This window comes from Scleropages formosus, chromosome 21 (genome assembly GCF_900964775.1).
Source record: "Scleropages formosus chromosome 21, fSclFor1.1, whole genome shotgun sequence".
Taxonomy (NCBI): Eukaryota; Metazoa; Chordata; class Actinopteri; order Osteoglossiformes; family Osteoglossidae; genus Scleropages; species Scleropages formosus.
In genome coordinates this window covers 13830019-13842934 of record NC_041826.1, presented here as the reverse complement: position 1 = coordinate 13842934, position 12916 = coordinate 13830019, and the positions used below count along the sequence as shown (strand labels likewise).

General features: G+C 38.7%; 1 protein-coding gene across 1 annotated transcript in view; it reads right to left on the bottom strand.

The window, feature by feature from the left end:
* Nucleotides 1-11708: 11708 nt before the first annotated feature.
* LOC108918691 (alpha-1,3-mannosyl-glycoprotein 4-beta-N-acetylglucosaminyltransferase C-like) overlaps nucleotides 11709-12916 on the bottom strand; it is a 42561-nt gene continuing 41353 nt past the window's right edge. Inside the window, exon 4 of the mRNA XM_018726170.2 lies at nucleotides 11709-12865. Coding sequence (XP_018581686.1) covers nucleotides 11709-12865 — 1157 coding nt within the window. The remainder of the gene's footprint in view (nucleotides 12866-12916) is intronic.

Sequence of the window (12916 nt, the reverse complement as noted above, 5' to 3'; positions counted from 1 at the left end):
CCAGGCGGCGGTAGATGGCGCTCTACACCCAGCACAAAATTTCCAGTGAACACGAGTAACGTGTAAAACGTGACGATGAACGAAGGAACCCTGTACTGTAAGTATGTATGAACGAGGACTGGATGAACACGTGGCACACATTATATCTTTAATTACATTAAATGTTACCTTTTTGCATATAATACTTAAACTAATTCACTATTAGACAAATTCACAGACCTGCAGCTTAATCTAATTTGAACACTTTGTTACGTTTATTAAAAAAAAAAAAAAAAAAAAAACTAAATACTTTGACCTTTTCTTGAGTTTTCTTCATAGGAAATATTGCAGTTTACCCCAGATCTTGCTCATCCCTTTTTAATATTGGTAGAACAAGGTGTGCGCTCTCAGAAGTCTTTTATTTGCAGCTGAATAACCCAAATTTAATCTATAGGTGGTCATTTCATTGTGGTGAACAGGGAATGGAAAGTGAAGCTGGAAAACAAATAAATTTAAATATTCAAAGTAATTTGTCTCCAAGAAATTTAATAGCAGTTCAGCTGTAGACCTCAAAGCATGACTGAGTTTCATGTATTAAGGGTCTCCTGAAGAAGACCAAGTGGACGCAAGTAATTTACTCTTACTTACATAAGACAGTGTGTGTTACAGTACACTGCACTTGTTACAAAATAATACTGTCCTTGCTGTCATCATCATTCCCCAGTTTTCACTTGTTTCCTAAAGATTTTCACATCTGTGGAAAATGCTTAATTTGAGCTAAATATTACTGATTGCGGTGGCGCAGTGGGTTGGACCATGGTCCTGCTGTCCGGTGGGTCTGGGGTTCGAGTCCCGCTTGGGGTGCCTTGCGGCGGACTGGCGTGCCGTCCTGGGTGTGTCCCCTCCCCTTCCGGCCTTACGCCCTGTGTTGCCGGGTAGGCTCTGGTTCCCCGTGACCCCGTATGGGACTAGCGGTTCTGAAAATGTGTGCGTGTGTGTGTGTGTATTACTGATTGAAAAAAAAAAAAATTTGCGATAGAATGTTCACAAATTCTTTGTGCCTTACTCTCATTTTGAGGCAGTGTAGTTTAAAGCCATGTATATACAGTACATTTCTTATTCATTAATGTTAATTAATATTAATAACCTAATAATTAATATTAATAGCAGTACACAAGCTCATTTTGGACAAAAGACACAATGCATGTAAATTTTTTGCTGCTGATATTAATGTCCTTGAGTATTTTTAATGCCTTTTTATAATTACAGTGAACTCCGGCATTCAGATGTTCAACTTACAGACTTTGCATTTGTGAAAAACATTGTTTAATATTATATTTCTATTTATGTTTAAAAAATAAAAACAAAAAGCACACAATGACAACAAGTGAAGTCCACTTTAAAGTGGTTGAAAATAAAAATAAAAATAAAAAACATCACCACTACAAACAGATTTCCAAGTGCTCAGTTTTGCTGTATACATGACAGACAAAGACATGTTTCCCAAGGATCAGGTGCCACAGTAGAATGAAAGAGAGGAGGGTAAGTTTCAGTGTAATGGAGGATCCTGTGGGGAGAACAAATTAAAAAGTGTTTCGCCTTAAATGCTGAGAGCATGTCTCATATATTTCACAGAACTGGCCAAGAGGGAGCCATAGATGCATCACATCAACATATTTGTCAGCATGTGGTTAAGACTGTATTCAGAACAGTACGATAATATAAATATACCTGTCCATTAGCTTTGGTGACGCTAACTGCTTCCCTTTCCCTGCATCTTGAGTTTCGGTTCTAAGTGCATTTTTCTATCCCCTAATAGTGGAAATAAAGCACTTATAGCTCTTTAGCAAATACATTCAAAAAACTTGGAAATGTTTACATCTTCGAATGTTTTGTTGGATTTATGTTTTTTTTATTAGCTCATCACTAGAGGGAGGCATGGTTCTACATAAATGTAATTTTACAGGGTGGTCCTAACATCGCCTCATATTTTTCTGTGTTTTTATTTGCTTGACAGGGTGACATAGTGGTTGTGTTTGTGGGTCACAGCTCAATGGTTGCAGGTTCAGATACAGAAACAAGTATTTGCATATTCTCTGATTCATATGAGTTTCCTTCTGGTCTTTCCACTTCTTCACGCAGTCCAAAAGTGTGGTGCTGAGATTACTGTACTATGAAGTGTCCTTAATGTGTAAGTGTCTCAGTGTCCTATGATGGACTGGTTTCTCGTCCGTGCTCTAATCCACAGATTTGGATCAAGGTCACTCGCTCTCTGTATTAGTTGTTCCTAATAATGTAGGCATTATAGACTCGGAAGGGTTGTCACCCAAATTACTTACATAAATGCAGTTTTTAACATTTACACATTTATTTAGCGGAATATTTACTGAATGGTCCCTGTCTCAAAGGTAGAACAGACATTTTTCCTTTTCAGAGTGATGCAAGCATATTTTTGTGACAAATTAAGAGGTATCGAGATGTCACTCATCGCTTTCCTCAGGAATTCTTCATTCGACTCATTTGATTTCCAATCAAATTATGAATACTTGGGAAAACCTATGAGTGACACCTTCGGTTGTTAGACCTAAGTGCTATGCAGGTTTTAAAGTTGCTTTCTGGCACCAATTTGGACCTTCAGCTTCCCTGGTGTAGCATTTGCAGGAGCAGCGGGGAGGCCGCTCCCAGGCGACCACGTTTGACTCCCGGTGTCATCGCTCAGGTGAAATTTCCAATCAAAATGCAGATTGATAGTTTAACTTAGCTATGGGGGGGTGTGAAAGCAAAAGTGTTTTTTTTTTTTTCCTTTTGCGCCAGGGATCCTGATCAAGATGATTGCGTGTAAAGAACGAGGATTTGATCCTCGGTAAGAGATGCGATTCTGTGAACTATATAACGGTGTAACAAGCCCCACCTCATACCACTGCTGTGTAGCAAACAATTAAGCTGCATATGGTGAACGCTAACCAATCTAGACAATAGTGAGTTGCTGAGAAACGGTGAAATGTCTTGGTGCAAGTAGCGCTCATATATCACCCCTCTAAACAATGGCGGCTGCTCACTTGGAAATCAGCCTTCCTTGTAGTGCTGCTATTTGAAAATGCCTCTCACTGTGCACCGTTCACTGCGTATACAAACCAATGACAGCATGAACTATTTAGAATTCTTTAGGCCGCTGGGGATCGTATGATAAATATGCAAAGAACTTATTTTAGATGTGATCCTATATGAAGTTACAATTTCATATCAGTTTAGAACTGGCCCTGGGCTGAATGCACATTAATTCCTTAAAAAATGGATTCCAGCTCATTTGATCATACATGTGCAGCACTGGGTGTTTCTGTGCACAAGGAAGTGGTCAGTTTTAAATGTTAAACTTTCTCTTTTCTGTAGCGAAGTCCTTCAGCTCAACACCGCAAGGGTTGTAACAAATGTATTGGCAGAAGAGCATCATTTAGCCACCCGCGGGACAATTTCGTTGCGGAGGGCAGCGTACCACCCCAGATTCTCGCTTCACGTCCCAGGCTGCTGGCGAATGTCCACCGTGGCGGCACCGCTGGTTTAATGGGCCCCGGCGGCAGTCCCGCATTGCCTGCGTGTCAGCTGGATGTCAGCGTGCATTCAGCCCCACGCTAAACTACCGGCTGGAGCAAGAACAAAAGGCTCTTTATTGCAGATCATTAAAGGCCGCTCGTGAGGGGAAAATTGCTGCAGCAGAATTCTCGCCTTGCTGAGGATGGAGGAGTTGAAGAGCAGCGATGGAGAACGCCCGGCCCCCTGCTAACAGCGAGGGCTCAGAGTTTGGCCGTGGGTGGACTCTTGCACGTCAGCGCTCTGGAAGTCACTTTAAAGCTCATGTTCGCACAAACTCAGCCCTGTAACTGCTCCTGGGATTGCAAACATATTTTCTTCACAAAATTCGTTGATGCACTTTCCAACCCAGATTTACAGGAAATACATGAGTTTAGAATTTAAATGTACTGACTGGAGAAGAAACATGCTTGCTACTTGTCAATGGCAGACGACTTACTGAATTAATTGCATTTTATCGTCTGGAGAATGTTAGACAGTTCTCATATTTCATAATGCAAGTGCTCGGGGCAAATGTGCTGCCTCTCTAAAAATGGGTTAAATTGAAAATTGAACTGAATTCAACTGTCTACAGCAGGGTCTTTCTGTATGTTTCTGAGAGAGGGTTCCTGCTGTTCTACTTCCAGACGTCTGCAGTGTAGCCCATTTAATAAAGCAGTCACTTACATTACTTCCGAACCACCCAGACTCGGCCCTACTCTACATTCTGCATGAGTCAGACCATTGAGGTCAAAACACATAGCATACACGCCGCGTGTGAAAGCCATTAACCTTGCCTGTTCTACAATTACTTTTTGAGTGCCTCGGAGTGAGTTACCCAACACCTTTTTGAAGCAAAATAAATAGCTGTTTGCATTTAGCAGTCCACTCCCCTATCTCCGTCCGATTGCCGATCGCCTTTGTAAGCAGCCTAAACCACACCAGTGGTGCAAGCTTGTTAAATTTAATTAAAGCGTAAAACACCCGACCGCTGAACCAGGAATGTAAAGGCTATGCTACAGCTGCCGAGGCAAGCGGTACTGCCACATGTCCACGGCACAGTTCTTTTATCCCTGACAGCTGCCAGAGGAGCACTGTGGGTAAAACGTAGGAACAACAAGGCAGGAGCAATGTGCACGATGTGGACTGCCTTTTAAAAAGAATGTCTTGTCGTCGACGGAGACGGAGACGGCGGTAATTGTTCGGAGAAGGAAACCACGCGTGGCTACGAAGAGCATTGAATTAGCTGATTGTTTGCTTGTATGTGAAAATTGAAATGACCCCCTCTCCTCTGCTATGCACAAGTTGGGTGCCCTTCAATGAGAAGGCCAGGCATCTGCGTTCTGTGAGTGGTACTTTGCCGTCTTTTAGATGGGTGGTGAAAATATTATCTGGGGAAATTAACCGTCTTAACTCTGCTCAGGAAATCAAGTATGTATACCAAATTGTGAATGCATAATTAAAATTACTAATCTGAGAACATGTTGTACAACGTGTAGCTATTCAGGACATGTTAGACTGGGAGCGAGAGGGCGTTTTAGTGGAATACCAGCATTGATGGATAGACATTGCTTTATGGTAAGAATGCACAAAGTGCAACCGTAAAACACTGGATTATAAATTAACTTTCTTAAGAGAAACGGTACACAAAAAATATACAGTGCAAGCCATTTATCACACCATTTATTATTAAATTATTAAATTTTACTAACTTAATGAATAGTTATCCATATTGGATATTATAGCAAAGTATTTCCATTATTAGTAGCTAATACTGATGCTGTATGTGTGGCCTACAAACACTTTTCTATATTATTGTGTTCTGTGGAGGCAAAGTCACTTGTAAATAAAAACACAAGCTTTCATTTTCATGAAGTTCCTGGTAAGTATTACAAAGCATGACTCTGAGTAATAGTTTTTTCATGACAGAAGAAGTACCTAGTCATCAAGAAAGAACAGTGAACATCGAAAGTATTGATAAAGAAATGCTTGCAGTCAAATATGTTGTTTACCAAGATACAATGCCTGCCTAATATTCCTGCACCAAACAATTAGTTCCACAAAGATTTCTTGACTAAACCTGATTAATCTTTAATGTGTACATTGTGAAATATTTAACACCCAAAGGAAATGTGCATGTTTAGACTTGTTAGGATTCATTGGTTTCTATTTTCCAAAAGGAAAGCCTTAAGCAACCTAGACTAGTAAAGAGTGTCTTGATATCCATCTAACTCAGTTGAGGTAATAACTTTGTAAAAACAAGATCTGAGCTTGAGACGTTGTAAAGAACTGTGCTTGGAGAAGATCACCTCCAGGTGTGATGAAGACAGAACTTCAGGAAAACTGGCATCGTACTTTAGCCTGAAGGTCTTGCCTTCCCCTTGTGACTGTTGATTAAGACATGGAAAAATGCTGTGAGAAAAAACAAGCTTGTACTGTTTTGCTCAAGTGTGTTACTGTGATTTCCATAGCCTTTACGGTCTTTCCACTGTTCGCTTGAACCTTACCTTCCACTTGCTAGTCTGCTGCCCCTACATGATTCCCTCACCACTTAGCTGTTGACAGACTGTGTCTTCCTTCAGGTGTACTGCGAGATCTCTGCTAGCTCTGCTGCCTCGATTAACTGAACAGTAGGCAGCTATTCTGCCAACACTGGGGATTCATTCGGCCCAACTGGAGTCATAACAAACTTATACAGACCACACAATATGTCATAAATGCTGTAATCATGTAGTGACACGGGTTTGAGCGCTTCCTCGCATGTATGAAAATACATGTATTATTTACCAGTTGTACTACAGTTGCATATACGTGTTTGTCCCATTTTTCTGATATTTATTAGTGATTCAATTAAAATGGAATGGTCATTTTTAGACTCATGTTTACTTTCTTGTTTTAAATCAAAAAAGTCACAACATGGATGATGCTCTTTATTTTGCCAGGAGTTTTTTTTCTCTTATTGATTGATTCTCCAGTTAGTTTCCCTTTTACTATCTCTGCTGGTTCCATGGCAACCAGGAATTGATTTCCTGGAGTCTCCTGCTGGCCCTTCTTCTTGTCATCATGAAGTATTGGTTTTCTGACCACTGCTCTCGCCTTAAAAATGTACATGAAGCATGATTTCCTTGATATTCCTCTGCTCTTGCCATGCAGACTTGCCTTGCTATGAATCCCACTCACTTTGAAGGATAATGTGGCGATGCCCTAGTTTCCATGTGTTTTGCAAAAAGGCAAAAGTGTCATATTTTATGCTTCCAATTCTTGAGAGAACAAGGCAAAACAAGCATGAGAAGATTGTGGTTATAAATTCTGCAAACAACATACTACCCCTCTTCAGGGATGTCTTCTGTATATAGACGAATTCTGGTATATTATAGCTATTAATTAAGTAGTATATAACTGACCTTTGTCCAAGGTGACTTACAATGCTAGATAACCTACACTCTGCAATAATTCACCTATTCATAAATTAAAATGTTGCAGTTATTAACTGATGCTTGTGCTGAATCTGCTAGCCTTTAAATCAAAAGGGTATTACATTTTAGACCATGATTTTGCAAATAAATTTAAAGAACAAATAGGAAATGAGCAGCAGAAGAAATAAACATTGAATTAGAATGTGACATTCTTTGATAATTTATCTGAAAACAACAAACAGTTTTAATTTTTTTATTATCAGACAAAGTGCTGCCCTTCAATGACAGACCTAAAATTATCTTGTCACAAATTCTAAAATATTAACAATATGAAATATTTTTTGTATTCTACAAAACCTTAAAAGCAGACATCTATAGTACGGTAACAGTACAGTACACAGTGGCTCCACTTTAATATTCACTGCAATTTATTTCACCAGATAAACAGGCAACTTTTGAAAATGACCATCATAATGTTTTGAGTCAGTTTAAATCATTATGCTAATGCTGGATTTTGAAAGAGAAATGAAAAAAACTGGAATCAATCAATCTCTTCAGTATGTTCCACAGGCAGGGGCCTTATTTTTTTGGAAACAGTGAGTGAGAGAGACAGAGAGAGAGAGAGAGAGGGAGAGAGAGAGAGAGCGAGAGAGAGAGAGAGAGAGAGCGAGCAGGGGTGGTATTTTACCATTTGCTTTCAGAAAGAAAACAGCTTGAAATCACATCATTTACAAATTACAGCGATGGAGGGCTACCTGGAGGATGACTTTGTGCAGACCTTGTGTAATCTATAGCCCAGAATGTGTCCTGTTCACTTAACTATTTCAGAAGTGTTTGATTAATGAAAATTGAAATATTAAGCATCTTCTAAAACTGATGTTATTCAGTAAATATATATGAAACAATTATACATAAATTTAATGCAGTAATGCTTTTTTTTAAGAGCACAATAATGAAATTGCTAGTTGGAAGGAAATCGATGGAACAAATTCTAGTGTACGGTGTACAAAGCTGTCTTATAAAGTCAGTGTGTTGCTCATGTCCTTGGCCCTTGTGGTACTCATGTCCTTACAGTGGATATAGAGAGAGCTAAATTCAGCAGTCCAAAAAACAGAATCTCTCATTGCTTTTGAGAAACTCTGGTGGCTGTTGCGAGAACTTCAGGTGGCGACATCTGGTAAACAACAAAAATTGGCATGATTATTATTCTTAGGGAATCCCTGCAGGCATGTAATGCTGTGGAATACATAATCCACTAGAAGTGGAATGAAATATTGCTTCACATGGTTATAATACAAGAGACAGGTTTGATGATGACCATTGAACTGATGATCGAACCATGTCTCCAACTTGTATTAAAGCAGCTCCTTCAGTCATGTTAGAGTGAAGAAGTATGAGAGCAGAATGCTTCAGAAGGTATATGTGATGTATATTCATCACTTATATTTTGAACAATCAGAATGCCAGGTCAGTGCTTTAGGCTGTGGAAAGATCAATAGCAACTGTTTTTAATCAATGTAGAGGGTTTGTTTGTGCAGTGTTTAAGAGTTGTAAACATTTCTCAACTCTCCATCCTCTTTATTTCTTTCACATTCCCTCTAGCTTAGTTGGGTCATTGTAGTAGGTCTTGAAAACTCTTTTGTTGAAAAACCACAGTCCAATATCAACACAAAATCCCCAAAAAACACAAAAAAAACTAACATACAGACAATAAATTTCCTGACTCACTCATGCACCACCACATTCACTCATGTATCAATATTTAGGCAACTAAAAAAATTCAGAACTTTGGTTTTGATATGAACTTTTATATGGTTTTCATTTTTTACCAAAACACGATTAAAAGTTAATTATACACAATTCACACACACACACACACATACACACACACACACACACACACGCACACACACACACACACACATGCACACAATGAAATAGCTCGATTTATACATAGTAAAAAAATATAATTATTTTACAATATACATACAGTACTGTGTGGCAGAAAATGTGAGAAACAGATTCACTCATATAACAAACAATCTTTGAACAGTACTCTATACAATAGGTACAACAGACCACATTAAGTAAAACATACTTTGAGCAGCAGTTAACTCAGTAAAGAATATACATTTACAAACCAAATATTTTGTCATCAGACTTTAAAAGCAACCACTAGACAACAGATCATTAGCCTAAAACCATATTCCTAAAATGACAGGTATCACCAGGCCATTTATGGTTTTCAAGAAAACACATGCAATGTGTGAAATTAACACTTTCCCCAATCCAGGTTTATGATGTTATTATAAAGGGTCACAGTAAATAAACTGCTTGTTCTTGTTTATGAAGCACCATGACACTTATAATGAGTCATTGAGAATGTTTACATGTAAACAAATTAACATTCTCACCATATTACATATAACACATTGAATATTATGAAATGTAACTGTAATAATTTGTTACTCACTTTTTGTCTGTATAATTTTTGAAATTATCTCGCAGATAAATAAGATAAGTATACTGGGTATCCCACTGGATATGAAGCTATCACTGTGTGAATTTAAAAAAACTCATTGAAGGAACATTGAAAGAATTTTGAATATTTATGTGCAGAAATGTATTACAATTTCTCATGTGAAATATGGAAGTTTATGAAAAACCTTTATCTGATACTGAAAGTATGTATGTATGTATGTATGTATGTATGTATGTATTTGATGTAAAATGTACATCAAAATAATGCAATTTTGAAGAATGTGACTCATCAGAGAGGCAGAATAAAAACTGAATAATGAAATTATACATGACCAGAAAAAAGCGGAAAGTGCTTTACTTTAACTGTAAAAAATAGGCGTTTTAGGCATATGATGTTCCAGTTCTAAAAGATAACTTGTTATTGATTATTTGAAGATTATAGCTGCATGGGTTGGTGCTGGTGCTTTCATATTAGGAAGAAAAAACATGCAGTTACTTTTGTAAAAATCTGTAATTTGAATGTCTACAAGTACACTGAATCATAATTTGAATTCCAACTCCTGTTCTCTAGGGAACAGATCAAAATCCTGTTCATGCAACATTAAAACTAAATTATTTATTTTTATATATAGAGGCATCCCTCGATTTACGAAATGAATCCATTCCTTAAAATGGTGCAGATACATTTTGGATACCGAAAGCCTATTTTACCATTATTTTAAATGGAAAAAATGATAATGTGTTTCCAACCCCAAACAAATTTTATCCAAATGTCACTAAAACCCTGTGAAACACCTAGATAACTGATAGATCAGGTCATGATTTCAGCACACTGTAAAACACATTTACATCTGTTTGTTTAGCAGATGCTGTTCTCCCAAGACACGTACATGTCACAAAACAACACCTGTTACCTTTGCTGTTCTGGTTCCGGACTGTGCCTAAAAAATCCTGGTAGTTTTCTGAAGTTACTACTCCAGAAAATCCCACTTATCTTTTTAATTGATCAGTTCTCTGCAAGATGAGCAATAAACCAGTCAAGGATCCACTGGTCGTGTTTCTTTTATTGTGAACAACGTTCTAAAACTGCGCTGCTACTAAAATGCCCTTACGTGCATCACTTTCAAATTTTTTCGGACATGCTTCGGAAGAATTTCGTTACATGGATTTTCCATTCATCCATCCATAGATCTATTCCTCCATTTTAAACAACCACTTGTCCTGATTAGGGTTAAGGTGCAATGCTAGAGGGGATACACCCTGGAAGGGACGTCAGTCTATCACAGGATAGCCACACACACTCAACCATTCACGCACTAAAGGGAATTTAGAGTCACCAATTCACCTGACGCGAATGTCTTTATGCTGGGGCAGGAAATCCATGCAGACATGATGAGAACATGCAAACTCCACGCAGACTGAGTGGGGACTGAACCCATGTTGATTCATAGCCCCCAGATGCTGTGGGGTGGGAGAACTACTTGCCGCGCCACTGTGCCGCCCTTATATTGATTTTTTATTCTCTAAGTTGAAAATTGGGTATCAAAGCCAAGTGCTGTTATACAGAAATTTTGGATGAAGAGAATCTGTAAACTGAGGGATGCCTGAATACCTGTCACATGAGGAATCAACACTGAGTGGACAAATGGCTATTCTATTAGTACTGTGAAGGTGACAAGGAATGTGTTCTGCCTGCTGTACAATGTCCTGTCAAGCTACCACTGAACTTGTGCTGAGTTTGAATTTGAAAGGACCATTCTTAAATTTGTGGGGCAGTGGGCATCTTATTCAGTTTCAGTACCCATGTGGAGCTGGGGGAAGCAGAGAAAAGTCAAGACTGTGTGTGAGAGAACCTTTGGGTATGCTGGCCTTATGTTGCCTAGTGTGTTGCTTTATGTAATCAATGACATATTTTTTGGGAATAACAAGGTTCAGTATTGTTCTTTTCAGGAGGTTTGGGTGTGCAACCGATATTGATGAGGCTACAAAGTACAGTGAAGCAAAAAAAAATCTATTTCAAATTACCCTTGAATTACACAACTATTCCTCTTTTCATAAATTAACAGCAGAAACATTTTAAGTCAGTCTTTCCCAGAGGTCTTATTCAAAACTATAATGCTTAATGACAGGCCACTATTGAGAGGCATATACTAAAAATCATATAGGGTTCCAGACAATAATACAGACAATTCTTATAAATAAAGTAGTGATATCTAATAAAATAAATACATAAATATTTTGTTGGGGCACAATAAATCTGCATACTCACTGACTTGATGATGGAGCAGTCCAAAGGCTGATGCTTTTGATAATCAACCACTCTTTTTGGCTAGCTGTGACCACTATCCGCACACATTCAATTTCAAATGAAATTTTGTGATCCACATTGTGAACCTCAATGTTCCCATTTTTAAATTCACCTAAAGTGATGTATGATGAACACTGCTTGCCTTTTTTGCTCCCAATCAGTTTCTCTCCGACTTCAAGGGCTCCATGATGCAAAATGTCATTTTGTCGGTCGTCAGTCCCAGTGACAATCTTAATTTTGCTGATTCTAGTAGATTTGTAAAAAACAATGACAAAGAAATCACCAGTTGAGGGGGCTTTGCCCCAGAAGTACTCGTCTACACTACTGTAGGCTTTGCTGGCATCATAGCTCTCAAACACATTAATGTTTGTATGTAGAATGGCAGGTGGGTTATCTGGAATGTCGAAGGAGTCCTCCTCAAAGTCATCATCCTTTAGTTTGTTTTCTACGCCTTTGTATGAGGAGTAGTATCCCATGTGCTGGAACAGAGAGGGTTTGAACCTAATCACATCCTTCTGGGCAAGCAGGCCTCTGAAATGTATCAGCAGCCAATCACAGGGCATCTCCTGATAGAACATGAGAAGGAAGTGGGCCAGACGAGGCAGGTCCTTGGAATGGTAGAGTTTCCCAATGTATCCTAGTTTTGAGAACTCGAGCATCACCCAGTAAGAGCCCTCTTTTGAGGTGATGACTTTCTTCATAGCTGTCAGGAAGTTCTTAGAGCAACGGACATCATCCTCCAGCATCATGTAGAAGTCAGACAGGTTAGTACAGAAGTTGAGGAGAAAGGCGTAGTCAACATTCTGTTTGGATCTGAACCTGACCCGATCTTCTGGATCATTGTAGTTCCTCTTCAATCCATCCAGGGATGGGTAATACTCCTCAGGAGCATGGATTACTAGAAGCCTCCCTGCAATGATGTGGTGGGCAAACTTCCTGGAGATGTCTTGCACCAGGCTTTCACACCATGCTAAGTCAAAGTCAGCTAGATGAACTACAACCACAATCTCTTTGAGCTCCTCATAACTAGATTGATCAAATATGGACTTGATTGTTTCCATTAGGTAATTCCCTCTTTTTCTCTTGACAGATGACAGTCCAATGGTTAAATACTCTGCAAACACAAATGAAAGCAATCACAATATCATATTACATATCCTCTCTG